The following is a 21,571-nucleotide window of genomic DNA, read 5'->3' on the forward strand; positions in this document are numbered from 1 at the left end:
TGAAATATTCCATTAGAGAAAAAAAAAATACAGCGCTTTTCATACCTTCTTGATTCCTCCACAAAATAGGGTGTCTTTATAAAATATGGTTGGCCATATAGTGCACTATGCTCATAGGGACGTTGTGAAGCGCAGAGGCAGAAAACTGCTTTATGAAACGCTGTTTTGATATTAGTTACTACTGCTATTATGGTTGCCGAGGCTAATTTGGTGCCTTCCCTTCTCTCTATAATGGTTCATTCCACTTTTCTCCGCTTTCCACCGGTTTCTTCTTACTAGTTCCCGCACTACCCCCTCCCGCCGCAGTCCCGATGGTTCAGCCCGGCTTCCCCGGGGGAAACCCCGTGGGGCGGAGCCCCAGCAGCTGCGAGGGGCTGCGGCCCCCTCCCGGAGACCACTTGGATCGCTCCGCGTCACGGGTGGGCCGGTAGTCGTGGGTAAGGCGCGAGTGCCGGGTTCTGATTGGCCAGGACCAGAGTAAACATCCGGCGGAGTGGGGCGGGGCCGGAAGTGGAAGAAGAAGGCGGCGGCTGAGGCGGTTCGCGAGGTTCCAGAGTAGCAGTCGGTGCCGCCAGGTGCCATGGGCCAGGCTGAGGCGCATTGAGGGGACGTGAGCCTGGACCATGGCTGGCGCTCGGGCCGCCGCCGCCGCCTCGGCAGGGTCTTCAGCCTCTTCAGGCAACCCACCGCCTCAGGAGCCGGGGCTCGGGGAGCTGCTAGAAGAGTTCTCCCGGACTCAGTACCGGGCCAAGGACGGCAGCGGGACGAGCGGCTCTAAGGTGAGCTCGGAGGCACGGAGAACTGGAGCAGACCCCTGTCTTGGGAAGTTAGAAAGGAAAGACTGAGGTCCGAGGGCACAGGAAAGTAGAAGTGGGACCTGTCTGCTGAGGAAGAGGGTAGAGAGGGAACTTCTCCAGGGTCTGGACCCGGAGAGTAAAGGGCGGGCTTAAAAATGAAAAAAAAAAAAAGGAGAAACTAGAATCCGAATGAGCAGCGGAAGGCGGTCTTTTTAGTTTGAGACTAGGGGTTTGGAGGTCAAGGGTCAGAGCTGAGGGTCCTGGAGCAAAGAGAACTAAGGAATGTTATTATCCTGCTTCTGGTGCCTGGGGGATGGGGGTGGTTCAGGGCAAAACCACCACATCTAAGTAAAAATAGGGAGAGGATTCCTCCAGGTCAGAGGTCAGAATGAAAGGGCAGAACCGAGCCAAGAGATGGACTGCCAAGAGATGGACTGCTGAGTTGCCTCCTTATAAGGTCTCAGCATGACTTAGGCCCATCCCTTTCCTTCCCCTATAGAGCAGGAAGACAACCCACACTCCCTCTCTGTTCCTTTATCAAAAGAAGGTCTCAGTTCCTCTCTTTTTTTTTCCCCCTTGGGATTTCCCTCAGACCTTCCACTGCACCTGGGCTTGATGCCGCTCCAGGCCTTCTGATCACTTGTAAACTTCTTGAGATGTATAGACTTATGTTTTTTCCCCCCAATGGACCTTTCTTGAACTGTGAACAAAGTGAACAGCCTTAGGGGGAGCTGTGCCTTCTATTTTTATAAGGAAATGGTGTGTTATTAGACACTGTCTGAAGTTCTTACTGATTACAAGGACTAGAGCTTCAAGGTACTAGTCTGAAGCTGGAGAAGAGGGAATAATCTGTCACCAAGGGTAGGTGATGGGTTAGTGACAGGTTTTGTAATCTAGAGAAAGATATTTTATGTGTTGTCATTTCATTTGAAGCTAATGAAAGTTGTGATCCTGCCCCCCAAATGCTGAACACGCACAGTTTTTACATGCAATGTCAATGGGTTTAGGGTCCTTCTTGAAGTATGCCATGTGGGTTAATGAACATGTAGGGTCTGTGAGCTAGCATCATGATGTCTATTCACAGCACTGAAAAATAATAATAATCACAGAGGCACATGTCATTCTCAGTGACCTCTCCAAGTAAGGGACCACATAAATATGACCCAGAGAACACCAGAATCTTTTTCATGCTTAAGTCTCCTCTGTGCAGGTTGAGCGCATTGAGAAGAGATGTCTGGAGCTGTTTGGCCGAGACTACTGTTTCAGCGTGATTCCAAATGTGAATGGGGATATCTGTGGTCACTATCCCCGACACATCGTGTTCCTGGAGTATGAGAGTTCTGAGAAGGAGAAAGACACGTGAGCATCATGTGACCATAGTATGCTTGTTGGGAGGTCCTGGGAACTCATCCCTGGGGACAGGAAGTTGTTGCTGGGCAGGGCAGACATACTTTCTTGCCATGTTAAGAATAACTGGCATGTCGGGTGTGGTGGTGCATGCCTGTAATCCCAGGAGCTCTAGAGACTGAGACAGGTGGATCACAAGTTCAAAACCAGCCTCAGCAATGGCGAGGTGCTAAGCAATTCAGTGAGACCCTGTATCTGAATAAAATACAAAAATAGGGATAGGGATGTGGCTCAGTGGTCAAGTACCTCTGAATTCAATTAGTGGTACCAAAAAAAAGAATAACTGGCAAATTATTCTTGGCCAGTTAAGAATAACTTCAGGGTTCAGTACATTAAGTTGGCAAGTTGTAACAGCATAGAGGAATTGGAGTCATGACCCTGGATTTCTCTCACTCTTTCTCTAGAGCTCATTGTCCTGAGACATTACATCACACTTCACCTCTCTGAACAAATTCGGTGTTCTTTTCTTTCTTTTTTTTCCAAGAGTATGAGTGGGTGGTGTGCTGTCAAGACAGGCTTAATAGTGTTTGCCATATGTAGCCCTTAAGAACCTCAAGTTTAGAGTGAGAATGCTTGAGTTTATATCCTGGATGCCCCATTTGCTGGCTATCACTAACCCTGGATAAGTTATTTAACTTCTTTTTCCTCAGTTTTCTCATTGGTAATTCCCTGCCTCATCTTAATTAGTGCTTGCAAGGACCAATTAAAATTCTAGAAAAGTTGCTAGTGCTGTTCCTCATGATAAGTAGTGCTAATTCAAGCCTGACATGTTTGTTGTAAGAATTAGAAATAAGAGTTACATTGGAAGGCACCAAGACCTGAGTGTTTTTTGTGGGATAACAATCCACAGGAGAGTAGACATGAAGAGCCTGATGTAGGAGATGCCCTATAGGCAGTCAGTAAATAGTCACAGTTGTTTGACACTAATGACATGACTGAAGTTCAAGGTTTGCTCTAGAGTTTCTTCTCCTAATTTCCCTGCTTGCTACTGATCTTAAGAATCCTTGAAGCCGCTGTCTTATATTTCTGTATGGACAAAATATCAAGATGAATGCTATAGCTGAGTATACAGTGCAACCACTCCTCTCTATATTAAAGTATGGCCATCTGTGGGCCCGAGAACCTAGTAGAAATGTAGAATCTCAGGTCCCAGGTCTGTTGAACCAGAATCACAACATAACAAGCTGTCCAAGTTATTCAAATACACATTAAGGCTTGAAAGTGCTACTGTAGGCAAACCAAGGAGAATGGTGAATCTGCCTTGTGTGTGTCTGGGAAGACCTTATGGTAGGGGAGCCTTTGCAGCTGCCATTAGAAGGATGACTAGAATTTCTCTGAAGTTCCTTAGGGATTAGCTTATATAGGGTCTTGATCATCAGGCCAAAAGCAGGACTTGTGGATCATGTGTGTTAGTGGTTTTGTAGCAGTATCCCCTGAGCACGCATTAAGAGTACAAATTCTAGGGCTGGGGATGTGGCTCAAGCGGTAGCACGCTTGCCTAGCATGTGTGCGGCCCGGGTTCGATCCTCAGCGCCACATACAAACAAAGATGTTGTGTCCGCCGAAAACTAAAAAAAAATATTAAAAAAAAATTCTCTCTCTCTCTCTCTCTCTCAAAAAAAAAAAAAAAAAAAAAAGAGTACAAATTCTAGCTATACTTGGAGGCACACACCTTAATCCCAGCTACTTGGGAGTCTAAGGCAGGAGAATCAAAAGTTTGAAGCCAGCCTGGAAAACTTAGTGAGACTCTACCTCAAGATTAAAAGAGCTGGGGTTGTGGCTCAGTGGTAGAGTGCCCCTGGGTTCAATCCCTAGTACTACCAAAAAAAAAAAAAGTATAGATTCTAGAGCCACCCTGGTCCTTCTGAATCAGAGTTTCCAGAATCTGCCTTCTCAGAACTCCCTAGATACTTACATGCTGTAGTACTGCTACTGTGGGCCACAGGGAACCAGAAAATGCTTACAAGCAGAGGAACAGCCTGCTCAGAGGAATTTAAGGAGTAAGCCTTAGTTTCCTCAATCTTACAGTGGGGATTTCTCTTAAGAGTGCCCGACTCATGAGGTCTGCTGGGGTTCCTAAGTAAATGAATATATTAAGGCCTCTTTATGAAGGTTATAGAAATTATGGTCACCATCCTCTGTGGGGATCTCCAGTCCTAAAGAACTGGGCTTTGTTAAGGCCCCTTATTTATGGTTCTTATCTCTTCCTAACTCCTTCCAGAGTTAGGTAAACTTACCTCCTATGATGCTTTAGCCTACAGTTTCTCAATGAGGACTTTTCTTTTACCTTGTCCTTCCCCTTTTTTCCACTCCCCTCAGGGCTGGCTGGCAGTTTACCTCTATCCTGATGGCATTCTGATATTAAGCCCGGCTCTGTACCCCTGGGATCTTGTTACAATGCAGAATCTGATTTCACTACTTTTGATATGGGCATATTTTCTAACATGCTCCCGGTGATGCCAAATAACAGTAGGTGGAAGAACTTAGTCTTGGTCCCCTCAAAGAAGCTTTTCCTGAAAGGCAAACAAGTTCATTGCTGATTCAGTCTAGCTCTTAAAGGGAAGGAAACTAATATTTGTTGACAGGCTACTGGTTGGTAGGTGTTAGGGTCTCATACATTATGCTGCATCCCCCAAGAAGACAGTATTGTCCCATTCTGCAGAGAAAGTTGAAGCCCAAAGAGGCAACTTGCCTCTGCTCAAGATTACCAAGGTGGTACATGGAATGGGGTTAAAAGCTGGGTTTCCTGACTTCTGCTCTGCCTTTTCTGCTTGTCTGCCTTTTTTTTCTTTCACCCTCACCTTGTCTAGCAGGGCCTTATTCTCCAGGCCAGGACTACTGTACATCATCTTCACTCTAGAGGAGTTACTGGAGTTTGATTTTACTTTTTACTCTTTGCAAGGCCTCATACTAGTTATTGAGGTTATTTGGGTGGGGGGAGTGATGCCTATTTGTTGGAGGGGAAGGACTAGAATTGTTTGCTTCTTTACATTTGGTTTTGGTATTACTGTGATACTAGCTTAGACTGAGTTAAAAATGGTAGAACTGGATTCAGGAAGTGGTTTGGTCTTGATAGTGAACCTCCGTAACTCTGTTCATTGTCTAGGAATAGAAGCCTGGTCCAGGGTCTCTGGACATGTGATTGTCAGCAAGTGTTCATGGAGCTGCTACAGTGTAGTAGGCCCCAGGAATCCAGCCAGAGGCCAGATAGATGAAGTCCTTACCCTTAGGTCTGGGGATAACAGAAAAATAAGCAGTAACCGTATAATAAGAACCGGAGTAAGGGGAAGTACAGATGAGGGTCTAGGGGACAGTGGCTAAAACCCTTGGCTCAGTGGCCGCCTGCTGTGGTTTGGAAGTCAGTTGCCCTGTTTACCTGTTCTGTGGCCTTGGGCTAGTGATTTCACAGTAACATGTTTTATCTGTAAATGGGGCTAATGACATTAAATAGTAGTAGCAGTAACATTTACCTCAGGAAATTTGGGGCATGTGTAGAAGGGACAGTCAACATAGTTTGGGAAGTGTGGGGGGTGTTGTGTGAAGGTTTGCCATTGGAAGTTAAGTGACAACAACTTTTTCTTCTTTACTTGAAAATAGTTTTATTTGTGTGTAAATGATACTGAAGAAATATAAAATTCAGCTGGGTGTGGTGGTGCATATAAAATCCAACTTGGGAGGCTGAGGCAGGAGAATCCCAAGTTCAAGGCCAGCCTCACCAACTTGGTGAGACCCTGTCTCAAAATAGAAGGAGCTGGGGAGGGGGTGTCTCAATGGTTAAACACTCCTGGGTTCAATCCTCAGTACCAAAAATAAGTAAGTAAGTAAATAAATAAATAATTCAATAAAAAATTAAAATCTAAAGAAACCTCACTCCTTGGTAACATCTTGCCAGAAATTTCAGTGCATATTTTGCAGACATAAATGTGTAAGTCTACATTTATTCATTCACATATGAGTATCATGTGCCAGATACAGCTTACTGCTTAGCACTGCCATAAAAAGACAAGAGTTAATAAAAATAAAAACAGGAACTATTGCGAGAACAGAAATTGCTTTGGTTCTTTGAGTGGGGAAACCAGGCAAATAAACCATTAGCTAACCTAAGAAGAAAAAATGTGTCTTTACATTTAAAGATAGTTCAAAGCCCTTGAGAGGGAAACAGGTGTATTTTCTACTTGGAATTAAGGAGGGTTTGCTGAGTGAGAAGTAAGGAGAATAAAACGCAGTTTTAAGGCATTTAGGATTCAGAAGGAGTTACTGGTATGAGCGAGCGAGAGGCAGCTGCAACAGGTAGAGCTGACCAGGTGGAGAAAAGATTCTGGAGCACCCTGTGGATGGGAAAAGGGGTGCTAAGTACAGGACTGTACTTGCTCTATTGGATATTCTTAGAGTCAGAGTTTAATGAGACAGTTGTCTTGTTAGACTGAGGTGTCTTTTTATTTCATGGGTACACTGAGTGAGGGAGGACAATAACATTCAGGTGCTTGGGGCTGGCTGGCAGCTCTGTGCCACCCTATAGGCACTTAGCAAAGGTACCCCAGGATCTGTAGGTTGTTCATTCTTCCCTCTTCCTTCAACAACAACAAAAAATTTTAGTTAATAAAAATTGTATCTTGGGGCTGGGGATGTGGCTCAAGTGGTAGCGCATTCGCCTGGCATGCATGAGGCACTGGGTTCGACCCTGGGCACCACATAAAAATAAAATAAAGATATTATGTCCACCTAAAAACTAAAAAAAAAAAAATATATGTATATATATATATTTAAAAAGGGGCTGGGGATGTGACTCAAGTGGTAGCACACTCACCTAGCATGCGTGAAGCATTGGATTTCATTCTTAGCACCACATAAAAATAAAATAAAGATATTGTGTCCACCTAAAACTAAAAAATAAATATTTAAAAAAATATGTATTTTTTTAAAAAATTGTATCTTAAGGACTAGGGTTGTAGCTCAGTGGTTGTGCGCTTGCTTCGCATGGTGAGGCACTGCATTGGATCCTCAGCACCACACAAATAAATAAATAAAACAAAGATATTGTCCATCTACAACTAAAAAAAAAAAAAAAAAGTTGTATCTTAAATTGGACCTCACAGAAAAATACACATTGGAAACCCTCTTATCTCCTTTCCAAAATCACTGAAACTGTTTTAAAAATCATATATATATGTATACACACACACACACAAGTGATTGAACCCAGGTATGCTTAAACACTCAGACACATCCCCAGCTCATTTTATTTTTCATTTTGAGGGAAGGTCTCACTAAGTTGTTTAGGGCCTTCCTAAGTTGCTGACACTGCCCTTGAACTTGTGATCCTCCTTCCTCAGCCTGCTAAATCACTGGGATTGCAGGCATGTGCCACCATACTGACAAAATCTCTTAAACTATTGATCCTCTTTTTAACTTCAATTTCAGACCCTACCACTTGTTAGTTTTTATATTGCTAAGTCACAGTTTGGAATAAAAATAAATACAATTTTACAAAGAATTCAACATTTTTTTTCCAGGCCAAGTCAAGTTTCTTTATTTGAGTCTTTAGGACAAAATATTTGTAAAAGACATATCTAATAAAGGGCTCTTAAAATATATAAAGAACTCTTAAAACTCAAAAATAAGAAAACAAACAACCTGTCAGGCATATACCATGTCCATAATCCCAACTACTCCAGAGGCTGAGGCAGGAACATCACAAGTTCAAGGCCAACCCTGGGCAATCAGCAATGGTTTTTTTTTTAATTTTTAATATTTATTTTTTAGTTTTCAGTGTACATGACATCTTTATTTGTATGTGGTGCTGAGGATTGAACCCAGCGCCCTGCGCATGCCAGGCGAGCGCGCTACCACTTGAGCCACATCCCCAGCCCAATCAGCAATATTTTTAAAACTATTTTTATTAACTTCAACAGCATCCAGATTCATGTAATTAAGGAACCACAGATATGGGAGTTGCTGACTAAATTCTCCTCAAACAGTTATCTGGGTACATGTGTCCATGAGGAGCCATACAATGACAAGGATCCCTAGAAGGATTGAAATGTGAAAGGAATTAAACCCTTATAGGGCTTGGTCTGAAAAGCATTATTTTTTTTTCCTGCACTACTGGGGATTGAACCCAAGGGCATTCTACATCTGAGCCATATTCCTAGCCCTTTTTCTTTTATTTAGAGATGGTGTCTGGGGCTGGAATTGTGGCTCAGCAGTTGAGCGCTCGCCTAGCATGTGAGGCCCTGCATTTGATCCTCAGCACCACGTAAAAATAAATAAATAAGGGTACTGTGCCAACTATAACAAATAAATAAGTAAATAAATACATAAATACATAAATAAATATTTAGAAACAGTGTCTGGCTAAGATGCCCAGGCTGGCCTCTAATTTGAGATACTTCAGCCTCAGCCCCTCAAGTTGCTAGGATTAGAGTATGTGCCACCACACATGACTAAGCTCAGCTCTTTTAAGGAGGGAATATGAGCCCCTTTCTTCCCTTCTATGTGTGTACTTGGATAGCTGGCAAAGCTTCCTGCTCTAACTTTTCTGCTTCTTGTCTCTGTCACTGCCAGAAATTCTGACTAACTGGTCTAGGTCCTCTGCTACCTGATGGTACTGAGGATAGACCCTTATTTTAGGGAAATGTGATTTTGTGTGAGTGTGACTTGCTGGAGCTCATTTTTAAACCTGAATCTTTCACATTCTAGGAGCTCCCTTACAGAACCTGGTGTATTACATCTCTTGTGCCATAGGTAGCTTTTCTTTTGCTTTCTTTGCCCAGCATTTTATACACTTTTGACTCTTTGGACACTTAAAGATGGTTGCAGTGAAACTGGCTGGCACATGAACTGTAATCTCATCTTGCTCCCTAAAAGATCACAATTATGGCCTTGTGGTTTCCAGAGTCTATAGGTACCAAGTCTTACCCTGGAAGTGAAGTAGTATGGCCTTGTGGTTTCCAGAGTCTATAGGTACTAGGTCTTACCCTGGAAGTGAGATAGTAGACACTTTAGACATAGTCATCTGTCAATTTCCTATGTATATTTCTGTTTTTTACATATTATGTCTTCATTCTTTTTTTTTTTTTTAATCATCAAGGTTCTGAAATCAGGATAACTTTAATACCTACAATTAGCACTTTTTTTCTCACCCTAGCACTTTTCTTCTCAACTTAATATATCAATGATCTAAAATTTAAGAATTAATAGCATTTATTAGCTCTCCAGTGAGTATTCTTATACATGTATATAGACCTTTTGCCCGTGGCAAAGTGCCCATGTGGAAGCCAGTCTGACCTGCCTCTTGCCTTTGTGTTAGGTTTCAGAGCACCGTGCAGGTGAGCAAGCTGCAAGACCTCATCAATCGCAGCAAGATGGCCAGGTGCAGAGGACGGTTCGTCTGCCCAGTAATCTTGTTCAAAGGCAAGGTAAGGCCTATCCCACATCCCCATGCTCTGAGACCCTCTTCTGGAGTAACTGGTTTCATACAAATGTAGTGTCTTTTTGTTCTCTGCCAGCCAAGGGTGGGATGGTTATTGTATCTGGTGCTGTCAGAAGCAGGCCAGAGAAACAGATCACTTCTGATTCAAGGATGATTTCAGCTAGGGAAGGAATCTTTACAGCCCCACCTTATGTTCTGCCCTTTTAGCTGTTTGGACAGTTAAAGAAAGTTTTATAGCCATGTAGACCATGAACCTTCATCTCACCCTTCTCCTTGAAAGATTAGATTGAGACTCTGGTACTTATTGCTTGTGCAGGGCCTCAGTTTACTTTACTAGGAAAGGAGGATAATAATCATACCAGCATTAAAGGTTATAGAGTAGATTAAATCAAATGAGATCAGACATCATGGTTTTTTCATTCCTTCAGTCATGCAGTTAACAAATTGTACATAGCACCAGCCAGTTTCAGGCCTTGAGATGTGTCAGCTTGTGAAGTAGACAAAATCCTTACTCTCATGGAGCTTATGTTCTAATGGCTACAATTAAATTGGCTTCCTAATGTGGTCTCATTTTTGCTACTGGGGATTAAATCCAGGGGTGATTAACCACTGAGCCACATCCCCAGCACTTATTATTATTATTATTATTATTGATATTATTATTTTTAAATTTTGAAAAAGGGTCTCACTAAGTTGCTGAGGCTAGCCTTGTACTTACAGCCTTCCTCCTCATCCTCCTGAGATGCTGGGATTACAGGTGTGTGTGGGGAACATCCAAATGAAACAAAAGGCTCAGAGTGGTTAAGTAACTTCCCCAAGTTTATTTTACATAGCACAAGAGCTGGTATTTGAACCTATCTTCAATACCATAGTGCAGATGAAGGTCATTTGGTGTGGTGTAAGGGGAACTCAACAAAGAGAGTTTTGTGATGTGGACTGACAGATTGACCAGTGGCCTCTAGAGAGTCGTGTGGCTTGAGAGTGTTGGAGGACAAGTAGGATGCTTACTGACTAAAAGGGGTAGGAGGTTGTCCCAAGCAGGTAATACAGCACTGGAGAAAGCATGGAGGTGCAAAGGAGCCTTCATGACTAGAAAAGAGAGTATTCTCTTCTCCAAGCAGAGAGTGGAAGGGATTGAATGAGTGAGGCCAAATGCTGCCAGTGCAGAGAGCCTGGAAGAGGGAGGGAAACAGGAGTGCAGCCTATGCAGCAAATCTCTGAGTGCCACACTCTCTCCAGTAGTGCACAGCCTGCAGCTGTAGTTACCCAGCCTGATTGACCTAAGCAGTGGGGAGGAGAGTGTGTGTTGGCCTAGTCCTGGTGTACCTTTTTTTGTGTAGCAAAAGGGCAGGTGAGAAAGGGAGGTAGAAAAGAAGTTTCTGTTGAAGACTTTTTAGGGCAAAAGTATATGTGGACACTAGGTCTCAGAAATTGATCTTCATATAGCTGTTTGATACCACTTTAGAAAGTTTTTGTGTTTAGAAGTTACGGGGTCTCCAGTTTACATATCATTGCTCTGTGGATCACAGTGCATGTCACTAGAAATAGGAAATACTTGAACCAGTGTTTGCTCCACAGAACAGCAGTGTAAGGATACACTTGTGAAAAGCATTTCATCAAATAAGGAGAAATACTATATGGTAGAGCTGGCTTAATCTCTGACGTCCAGATTTATAAAATTCGTTGGCGGACTGGGGATGTGACATGGCAGTAGTGTACTTGCCTAGCATGCACAAGGCTCTGGGTTTGATTCCCAGTATCACTAAATGGATGAATGAATAAATTTTTAAAAATGCATTGGTATACATATAGTGACAGAGTTTAGACTCTAAGAAGTCCCTCAGTGAAGATACCCATGTGGCTCTGGCTCTGTCTATTCTGGAATTCCTCTTTGTTCTGTGGATCATGTGACAGGAACTTTGCTGAATGCATTTGGGAAATGCCATGCTAAATAGTTCCAGATTCTTGAGATTTACCCTGGAAGGGGAGTTGTCTGGCAGATGGATAGCCCCTAGATTTCAGGTGGGCTGTGAGGAAAGAGCCCTAGGCTAATAGATCACAGAGATGGCAATGAATTTCTACCAGGGAGTTTGCTGTGCAAGATAAGCCTGAGGAGCTTTTGGCATCCTAGATGTTCACAAGGGCTTTGTGGTTAGTTCTGCTTTCTTCTCCCTTTGCACTTTCTTTTTTTTTTTTTTTTTATATTTATTTTTAATTCTCGGCGGACACAACATCTTTGTTGGTATGTGGTGCTGAGGATCGAACCCGAGCCGCACGCATGCCGGGCGAGCGCGCTACCGCTCGAGCCACATCCCCAGCCCCTCCCTCTGCACTTTCACATTCCAGCAGTGTGATGCTATTTTTCTCTTCACTTTCCTTCTTCTTAGCTCCCACCAAGTCAGTGCCTAACACCTGTGTACATGTATTTTTGTTTTGATTATGTGGTGCAACATCTGTTTTGCCATGTTATAATTCCATTGGGCAGAGGCCTTGTCTCCCTGCTATCCACTGGCACCTGTCTCCCTGCTATCCACTGGCAGACTGTCTGGCATGTAAGTGCATGCTTGGCAGGAAGATGTGGCTCTGAATCAAATAGTAGTGGTCCTTCAATTAGGCTCTAGAGAGAGAGAGATGAATAAAATGGTCCTTGGGGCTGACAAAGTAGGAAAGGCATTTGGAGGGAAATTAGAAAGGACAGGAGCATAGGGCTTCTGTTATGAGCTGGGGACCTGCTTCTCAGATGAGTGGCTCACAGCAGGCACTTGTAACTCGTTCCAAGGGTGGCAGTATAATAATCAACATTACCTTTGGAGCACCTTCTTTTCCCAGTGTAGGGAAGGGAGAGAGGTATAAAATACTTGCTCCCTGCTTCCTTCAGAACTCGGTTCAGTGTGCTACTGTGACTAAGGAAGTAAATGTTTGATTTTATTTCATTTCGTTCAAATTAAATTAGTGTGAAAGCAATGTAAAAAGAGTTTTTTGTTTATTTGGTTGGTTAAAATGAACTTTATGGCTGGGCACAGTGGCACAGGCCTATAATCCCAGTGACTTAGGAGGCTGAGGCAGGAGAATCACAAGTTCAAAGCCAGCCTCAGCAACTTAGCTAGCTCCTAAGCAATTTAGCGAGACACTGTATCAAAATAAAAAAAGATGGTAATATGGCTCAATGCTTAATTGTCCCTGTGTAGAATCCCTGGTACCAAAAAAAGAAAAAGAAAAGAAACTTTTTTGGGGCTGGGGATGTAGCTCAGTGGTAGGGAACCCCTATGTTCAATCCCCTTAAAAAAAACTAGGACAATTCTATCTTTCTTTTTTTTTTTTTTTTTTGTACTGGGGATTGAACTCAGGAGCACTGGGCTACTGAGCTGCATCCCCAGCCCTATTTTGTATTTTATTTAGAGACAGGGTCTCACTGAGTTGCTTAGCATCTTGCTTTTGCTGAGGCTGGCTTTAAACTTGTGATCCTTCTGCTTCAGCCTCCTGAGCCACTGGGATTACAGGTGTGTGTCACTGTACCTGGCTTCATCTTTTCTCTTGTTTTCTCCCTTAAGAGGTAGGACACAGGTCAGTCACTTTTATTTTTTTGCTGGGTTATTTTTTTTTTTTTGGTGGTGCTGGGGACTGAACTCAAGACCTCATGCATGTTAAGCACATGCTTTACTACTGAGCTATAGCGCCAGCCCAGTCACTTTTACTTTGTTTGCCAAAGTTATTTATTAGATTAACAGATTCTTGAGTGCTATTCTACATGTAGAATTGGAGGCCATTTCTAATTAGGTAACTGAAGAGCATTCGTAGTGTGTCTTGTTAAGGTGCAGAAATGATGGATCATGACTTAGAGTCATTAGGCTTTGGAGCAGGCATTTCGAGTTAGACTCTACCATGGTAGAGTAGACCTTCTGCCACTTGAGGCCTTTCTGAAGAGTTTGGTACTCACTCAGGAACTTAGCCAACTCACTTTTTCTTCTCTATCTGACTGTGAGTGTGTCCTGATAGGCCAGGTCTGGCTGAATGGCTATCCAAAAAGACAAGGACAACAGAAGGGGTTTGGGAGAAGAATGGGAAGCAAGAAGAAGGTCTGAATGCTCAACAACCAAAGAGATGATTTGTAACTACTCTGAAAAGATTTAACAGATAAATTCAAAGGAAAGTGAGGCAGATCCCAGCAGTTGAGATGAGGGTGGAGGGTGAGTATGACCTGTGCCAGATGGATGGCTGCACCCCTCCTGTCACCCTACTCATAGGGATCAGAAATCTCCTCCATGGGAGTCTTGGGGGTTCTCTACCTGGGGATTGGCCCTCTCTGCTGAAGTTCTCCACCTTGCTTCTCCAAATTACTTGGCTGATTTTTTTAAAAAAAATTTTTTTGTAGTTATAGATGGACAGAATGCCTTATTTTATTTATTTATTTTTATGCGGTGCTGAGGATCGAACCCAGTGCCTCCTGCATGCTAGGCAAGCACTCTGCCACTGAGCTACAGCCCCAGACCCTACTTGGCTCATCTTAACCAAGAGCTGGGCTGGGTTCCTTGATGGACAAAGCTCTGGAAATGTAGGTAAACTGTGGTATGTATGTTTTTTTTGTTTTGTTTTGGAGATAATTGATAATTTTTATCAGTTTTCTGTTTTTGTTTTTGTTTTATTAAGGATTAAACCTAGGGCTGTTTTACCACTGCCACATCCCCAGTCCTTTTTATTTTGAGGCAGGGTTTTGCTAAGTTGCCCTGGCTGGTCTTGAGCTTGCAGTCCTCTTTCCTCAGCCTCTTGAATCACTAGGATTATGTGTCTGTCTACCCAGCAGTTTTCATCAGATTTTTAAAGAGGTTTTAGATCCAGAAAAAGTTCGGTGAGGGTGAGGCCCCTCACTTCTGTCCAGCCCTAGATCTTCTCCATAGGCTTCCAGGCCAACCTCCGTATGAGGAAGGGTTGACAGGTAAGTGCATGCTCAGTGAGAAGATGCTGCTCTGGATAAAGCAGTAGTGGTCCCAGGCTATGATGAGGGGAGCCAGATGAACCAAGATAATCTTTGGAGCTGAAGTAGTGGGAAAGGAAGAGATATAAATAGGTCAAAGCACCCAGCCTCCCAGGTGGGATGCAGGCTGCTTTCTATTGCCTGCTCCCACCCCCAGGGAGATCAGAAGATGATAGTGGTTCCCATGCACATCTTTTTTCTGTAGCAGCAAACTATTTCCTCCCCTTATCTTATAGGAAGAGAAGAAGAAGCCTTTAGATAGTATTTTGGCCATTTGTAGATATCTGTGTTTTTTGGTGGTGGTGGTGGGGTACTGGGCATTGAACTCAGGGGCATTCAACCACTGAGCCACATCCCCAGCACCATTTTGTATCCCTGAGTTCCTTAGTGCCTTGCCTTTGCTGGGGCTGGCTTTGAAGTCGTGATCCTCCTGCCTCAGCCTTCCAAGCCACTGGGATTACAGGCGTGTGCCACCACACCCATCTGTCTCCTTCGTTTTTGTTGTGGTTGTTCATTAGTTTTTTTCCCAATGCTATGAGTCAAAACCCAGGCCCTTACTTACATGCTAGGCAAGCATTCTACCATTGAACCACATTCCCTAGCCCACTTTGCATTTCCAGATTGTTGACTTCTGCTCTTTTCTCACAGCTTCTCCACTCTCTACCATCCTGGGGCTGTGTTCTCCCAGCCTTTTGCCAACCTGCAGATTCCTCATCTCTTGGAACCTCCTCCCATTCTCCCCAACTCTACTGGATCTTATCAGATACAATTTATTTGAAGGAGTGGACTTACATTTAAATACTGAAGTACACATGGTTCCCTAGTTTCTGAAATTCTCTAACTCTTAAAATGATTCCTTCAGTGATAAGGAAAAAAGCAAAATAATATCTCAGCACAATAATAGGACCATAATTCCCCCCCCCCTTTTTTTCTTCCTTTTTTTGTGCTACTGGAGATCGAACCCAGGGGTCCTCTACCACTAAGCTACATCCCTTTATTTTGTATTTTGAGACAGGACCTCATAGGCCTTTAATTTGCAATCCTGCCTGAGCCTCAGTCACTGTGATTACAGGCACATGCCACTGGATCCAGCAATAATTTCTTCTTTTAAAAGTTGCAAAAAAGTATAGCTGAGTGGCAGAGTGCTCATAGAGTGTGCATGAATCCCTTGGTTCCCTCCAGAGCTCCATAAAACAAGCCAAAAAGCCACCAAATATTTGTTCCTTAAATATCCTCCCTGCATTGTGTTCCTTCATTCTAAAAAGTTCCAAGTAATAAGCACACAGACTTTGGAGGTAGTTGGTTTTGGATCAAGGAGCAACTTACCCTTTATTTTATGACCTTGTTCATTCCTTAGCCTCCTGTGCCTATTTCTCTTTTCCTCATCAGTGAAGTAATAGCAGTGCCACCTACCAGCCATACCTTCCTCATGGGCTGGTTGTAAAAGTTCAGTGAGAAAATGCATGAATCTTTCAGTACTTTGTGTACTATACCCAGTAAATCTGGAGAGGTAAAGTGGGCCTCTGGAAAATTATAGAATACTATGGGCTAGGGAATGTGGTTCAGTGGTAGAGTGCTTGCTTAGCATATGCTTAGGTACACACAGACCAGCCACCAAATGTCCATTACTTTTGGTAACACTTTGGTGCCTCAGATTTGAGGGGAAGCCTCTAAATAAGACTGTGTATTAAGTTCCAGGCATCCTTGAGACTGGCTGTGGTAGCCTTGATGCTGATAAAAACTTTGGGGAATACACCTTGACCCATTTTGCTCACCTAGAAGAATCCAGAGCTCAGGCCTTCCTTCAGTTGATTATACTTCAGAAAACCAGCTGACTCTGAACATGTTGTTTTGTCTCCCAGCACATTTGCAGGTCAGCCACGCTGGCTGGATGGGGGGAGCTCTATGGACGCTCTGGCTACAACTATTTTTTCTCAGGTGAGTTATAAGCAGCCTTCTCTGGGACTAAGAATGAGAATCTAGTCCTAGAGTCTGGCCGCCATGGTCACAGTGGTGTAAGGAGGTGTAAGTGAGCTGGGTGGAAACCAGGGCATTCCTTTCTTCAGGGACCAGGAGACGGCAGGAATGCTCTTCAGAGGTAAAGCACACTGTGAGACTCATGGGCACATGGTGCTGGGAGAGAGACGTGAGGACTGTCCATGGGGTAGAGACAGGTGGTTCATCCAGGCTTGGCACTGTGGGAAGGAGGCTAGTCAGGAAGCCTTTGCGTGGAAGCCACCTGCCTCTGTGCTGACAGACTGCTTTCTCTGGCAGGGGGTGCAGATGATGCCTGGGCAGATGTGGAGGACGTCACAGAAGAGGATTGTGCTCTTCGGTCAGTGCTATACGGTGGTGTGTAGAGACTTGGTTGGGGATGGGGTGTCTCACCAGTGGCAGCCATGCTTATACTGACAGTGTGTCATCATCCTTGGTCTCTGTGAGTGGATTGCTCTTTCCTCTCTTCTACCAAGTCCATGCCTTGAAATAGTGCTGTTGAAGTCTGTTCAATAGTTTCATCCCAAAGCTGCCTAATGAATGCCTGATCAGTCTACAGCTGGAATAAAGAAACATCAGGATCTCAGACAGAAGGTCACACCCCTGGGGTTCCTGGAACTGCAGGTCTGAGATAGGCCCCAGACATCTGTATTTGTTGTTGTTTTTACTAGCATTGAACCTAGGGACGCTTTACCACTGTGCCGCATACCTAGCCTTTTTAATTTTTATTTCAAGACAGGGTCTCACTAAGTTGCATAGGGCCTCGCTAATTGCTGAGGCTGGCCTCCAACTTGTGATTCTCCTGCTTCAGCTTCCTGAGTTGCTGGGATTAAGGTGTGAGCCTCTATGCCCAGCTACTCTGTGTTTTAAAGCCCCATAGAGATTCCATTGTGCAGTTAGGGTGCCAGATCCCAACCTGTCAGGTGTCACATAGCACAGGGAGGGGGCAACACTTCCCACAGAATCCTTGTATCCCAACCTGGAAGATACATGCAGTGACTAGAAGTCCCACAACTGCATGATTGTTGCCTTGAAAAGAGCTTGATACAAATCAGTGTTTTGAGGGAGTGTGTTGGTTCACACTCTTCCTGTCCCCTTCAAATTTTTATCTATCTATCTATTTATCTATCTATCTACCTATTTATTTATTTATTTGTGGTGCTACCCAGAGCCTTGTGCATGCGAGGTAAGCACTCTACCAACTGAGCTATGTCCGCAGCTCTCAATTTTTTTTTTTTTTAAATAGCAGTATAAGATATTTTAGAAAATCACCTTTGCATGGTTGGCACCACGTGGCAAGTCTGTAACTTGTGTGAAGCGTCTCTGGAATGCATGTGAACACTCTAGTAAGGTCAGCTGCCCAAATCATGGATTGGTGCGGGAAAAGTCATCTTGCTTTGCCCCAGTTTTGCCCAGTAGCTCTGAAAGCAGTGGCTTTGGCTTGTGCACAAGAATGTTTGGCTCTCCCCACTCAAGATCAGGTGACCTCTGCCTCAGCCAGGTCATTGGCAGCATGCACTGTTGGTAAAGAGACTGCTAGGGCCACAAAGCAGTGGACATTAAAAACTAAATGTGATGGCGGGACCTACTTTTTATACTTCTGTCTGTATCTGCATGGCTGATCAGAAGGTAGCCTGGGGATTAGAAAAATGTTATCTTTCTGCTTGCTTCATAGGCTTGCTAAGTACAGAGAATTTACTTGCTAGTATTTCACAATCACTTGATAAAATAGCTCTACAAAGTCTCTCTCTCTCCAAGAATTTCAATCTGTTATATTATGAGTGAGGCATGTGGCTAAAAATGGTCCTAAATGGGGGAAAGGGAGGGGGTAGAGGAAGATCAACTCTAATGGAAGCTCAAGGACTATCAGCCACCAGCTCACTTTTCTTTAGATCTCAGGTTATCTTGAGTCTCCTGGTTTAATGTCAAGCAGTGCCAGAAAGCCCTTTCCTGTTCTGGCTGAAAATTGCTCCCCTTTGAAATGTGTCCCAGAGGTGGGGGTAGTCTCTTAAAAAGTCACCTTCCCTGCACCCTCCTCTTGGCCTCTGGAGAAGAGTAACTCAAGTTCTTGCCAATGACACCCATACTTTCATGAAGGAGCTCCCCATCACCGAACAACTCTGAGTGAACATGCTTTGTAACTTCTCCCTCTGGCTCTTTTATTTCAGAAGTGGGGACATGCATCTTTTTGATAAGGTCAGAGGCTATGACATCAGGTTACTTCGGTACTTGTCAGTCAAGTACATCTGTGATCTAATGGTGGAGAACAAGAAGGTGAAATTTGGCATGAAGTAAGTATGAGCACCTACCTCAAAGTGGGCAGAAGTGATGTGTTCACAGCTTACAGGGCTGGCTGTAGTATGTAGTAGGTGTTGCCTGCTGCCCTCATGTCTAGATCACTCTGCAACCTCTCACTCTGTCTTCAAACAGCTCTGTGAGGCAGGCACCCATGTCTCTCTTTTATATGGACAAGAAAGAAACTGAAGCACAGAGACTAGGTAACTTGCTCAAGGTTATTTAGTTTTGACTGTGGGAGCCATTGAATCTATAACCATGTGAGTCATGAATCTATAACCTGTACTTACTGCTGCCATTAGACACTGTTTTATTTTTATTTTTCCCCTTTGGCTCTAAAGTATGTGCCATCCTCGATATATTAGAATCTCTTTTAAAATGGACCCAAAAATTTAGTGTGTACCAAATATTTGCTTCATTGACTACTTTTACATTAAAATACCCATGTGAGTCAGGTATGGTGGTACACACCTATAATCCCAGCAACTCAGGAGGCTGAAGCAGGAGGATTGCAAGTTCAAAGCCAGCCTCAGCAATTTAGTGACTCCCTCAGAATTTAGTGATACCCTGTCTTAAAATAAAAAGGGCTAGGGATGTGGCTCAGTGGTAAAGTGCTCCTGGGTTCAATGCCCAGCACTAAAAAAGTAAAATATACATATAGACCAAATTTTTATATACAGAGGCAAAACATTTAAAATGGAACCTTGGAGCTGGGGCTATAGCTCAGTGGTTGAGCACTTGCCTTGTATGCATGAGGCACTGGGTTCGATCCTCAGCACCACATACAAAAATAAATAAATAAAATAAAGATTTTTTTTTTAAATGGAACTTAGGTTAAGATAATGAAATTTATGGAGTTTTCTCAAAAAATTTGTTGGGCTGGGGGTGTGGCTCAAGCGGTAGCACGCTCGCCTGGCATGTGCGGGGCGCTGGGTTCGATCCTCAGCACCACATAAAAATAAAATTAAGATGTTGTGTCCATCGAAAACTAAAAAATATTTAAAAAATTCTCTCTCTCTCTCTATCTTTCTTTAAAAAAAATTTTGTTTAACTTTTTTTTTCCAAATATCTTTTAATTCTCCTAAAAGGTCTTAGAAAATAAGGGACACTGATGCTCAAGTCCGAGTTCAGCTTCCTATGGACACATTGCCCTACCCGCCTCCACCCTTTGTCAGATGATCCCCAGTGATTTTTCAGGTGCCATTGTTCACTCTGTTTAGAAATGGCCTTAGTGAAAGTTAGAGAAGACTGTAGAGCAGAGGGTTTCCCCAAGGGATCCCTTTGGGACGGCAACCTTATTTGACTCTCCTCTCCCTCTGCCCTACCACTCATGTTCATGGGGTATGTGTGGAAGGTGGTCCTGCAACCTCTGGTTGTGATTGAAGTTTGCTGCAGTGTTGGAAGGAGAGGGAGCTCTCACTGAGATGTTAGAGTCAGGGCAGGGAAGTAAGGCTTTTTCATTTTTCAAAGTAAGCACTGCTGAGGGGAATGATTCTTAACTCTGAAGACTTGTTTTTTAGCACAGGGTTCATTTTAGGTTGTTAAATATTCATTTAAGGAAAGGTGTGTGTCTGTGTGTTGTGACCATAACACATTGTGTCTTTGTCTTTTAGTGTAACCTCCTCCGAGAAGGTGGACAAAGCCCAGCGCTATGCCGACTTCACTCTCCTCTCCATCCCGTATCCAGGTAGGGAGCCCTTTTCTAGTCAAGGGACAACCTTCCCAGGCCTTGGGACCCTCAGAAGCCAGAAGCAAGCCTTCTATTCTTACATACATTGGTACCCTGGGAGCTTTCCAGGGGAACTTGTGTTAGCCACTGTGGACATTTGGCACCCAGTTACATGTACTCACACTTACAGTGTGATGGTGTCCTGGAAGGAACTTTCCCCATGAGGTCCAGGACACAAGTCCTGGCAGTGGTGCTCAGTAGCCACAACCTTGAGCAAATTACTTCACCTTTCTGAGCCTCAAGTGATAGTTGAAACTTGGGGTTTGTTGGGAAGATTAAATTATGCATATCCAAGTGCTCTGTGCACATAAAGTACTATTGAAGCACATGTAACATTACTAGTACATCAGCAAATGTTCACGTGACTCAGGCAAAGCTGTTCTGATGGTGCAGGCACACGTTAATTGCTGTGTGTCCCCAGTGACTGTACAGTGGCCTCCTCATCCTGCAAAGCATTCTGGTGTCAACAAAGCTGCATGTGCTTTGTTGAAGAGTGCATGCCCTGCTGTGGCCAGGGCTGCATTCTCTGTATTGGAGACAAAAGCCAAATTGGATCACTGCAGCTCTCTGGACAGTCATGCCTATTCAGCAAGGGGGGCCAAGGAGCCAGAACATCAGTGCACAACTGAGCCCACAGCAAAGTGTGCTTCTTCCTTGGAACCTCTGTCCTGTTTCTCAGCACTGGCTTTAGTCTTGGCTTATACCTCATCTCTTCAATCTTGGAGCCACAGCAAGGGCAGGCTGGCGACAGCCTCATTAAGAACTACAGGTTCACGTAGTGCCTTGTAGGAGAGAGCATCCTCATCCAGTGCAAGTTGGTGGTATTCAGAATCACCCCCTGGTGGCCTGGTACCCTTAAAGTGGCTCCACCTAGGTCTCTCATAACTTTTATGTGCCAGTTTAGTATTTGGTACCATGAAAGGCTGGGCATGATGGCTGGCCTG

At 43.8% G+C, this 21,571-nt stretch overlaps 1 protein-coding gene across 9 annotated transcripts in view; it reads left to right on the forward strand.

The window, feature by feature from the left end:
* Positions 1–485: 485 nt before the first annotated feature.
* The window catches only part of Mtmr14 (myotubularin related protein 14), a 47,641-nt gene continuing 26,555 nt past the window's right edge, over positions 486–21,571 (forward strand). For 4 of the 9 annotated variants that reach the window (XM_015494984.2, XM_048787078.1, XM_048787077.1 and 1 more), the window contains exons 1-7: positions 486–779; positions 2,008–2,156; positions 9,514–9,622; positions 16,471–16,546; positions 16,883–16,943; positions 18,772–18,894; positions 20,512–20,585. In XM_015494984.2, coding sequence (XP_015350470.1) covers positions 624–779; positions 2,008–2,156; positions 9,514–9,622; positions 16,471–16,546; positions 16,883–16,943; positions 18,772–18,894; positions 20,512–20,585 — 748 coding nt within the window. In that variant the 5' untranslated portion in view covers positions 486–623. Of the gene's footprint in view, positions 780–2,007; positions 2,177–9,513; positions 9,623–13,283; positions 13,824–16,470; positions 16,547–16,882; positions 16,944–18,771; positions 18,895–20,076; positions 20,096–20,511; positions 20,586–21,571 lie in introns of those variants that run through there. The other 5 variants (XM_015494985.2, XM_048787080.1, XM_048787081.1 and 2 more) reach the window with 5 other exon arrangements.

This window comes from Marmota marmota, unplaced genomic scaffold, assembly GCF_001458135.2.
Source record: "Marmota marmota marmota unplaced genomic scaffold, marMar, whole genome shotgun sequence".
In the NCBI taxonomy this organism is placed as follows: Eukaryota; Metazoa; Chordata; class Mammalia; order Rodentia; family Sciuridae; genus Marmota; species Marmota marmota.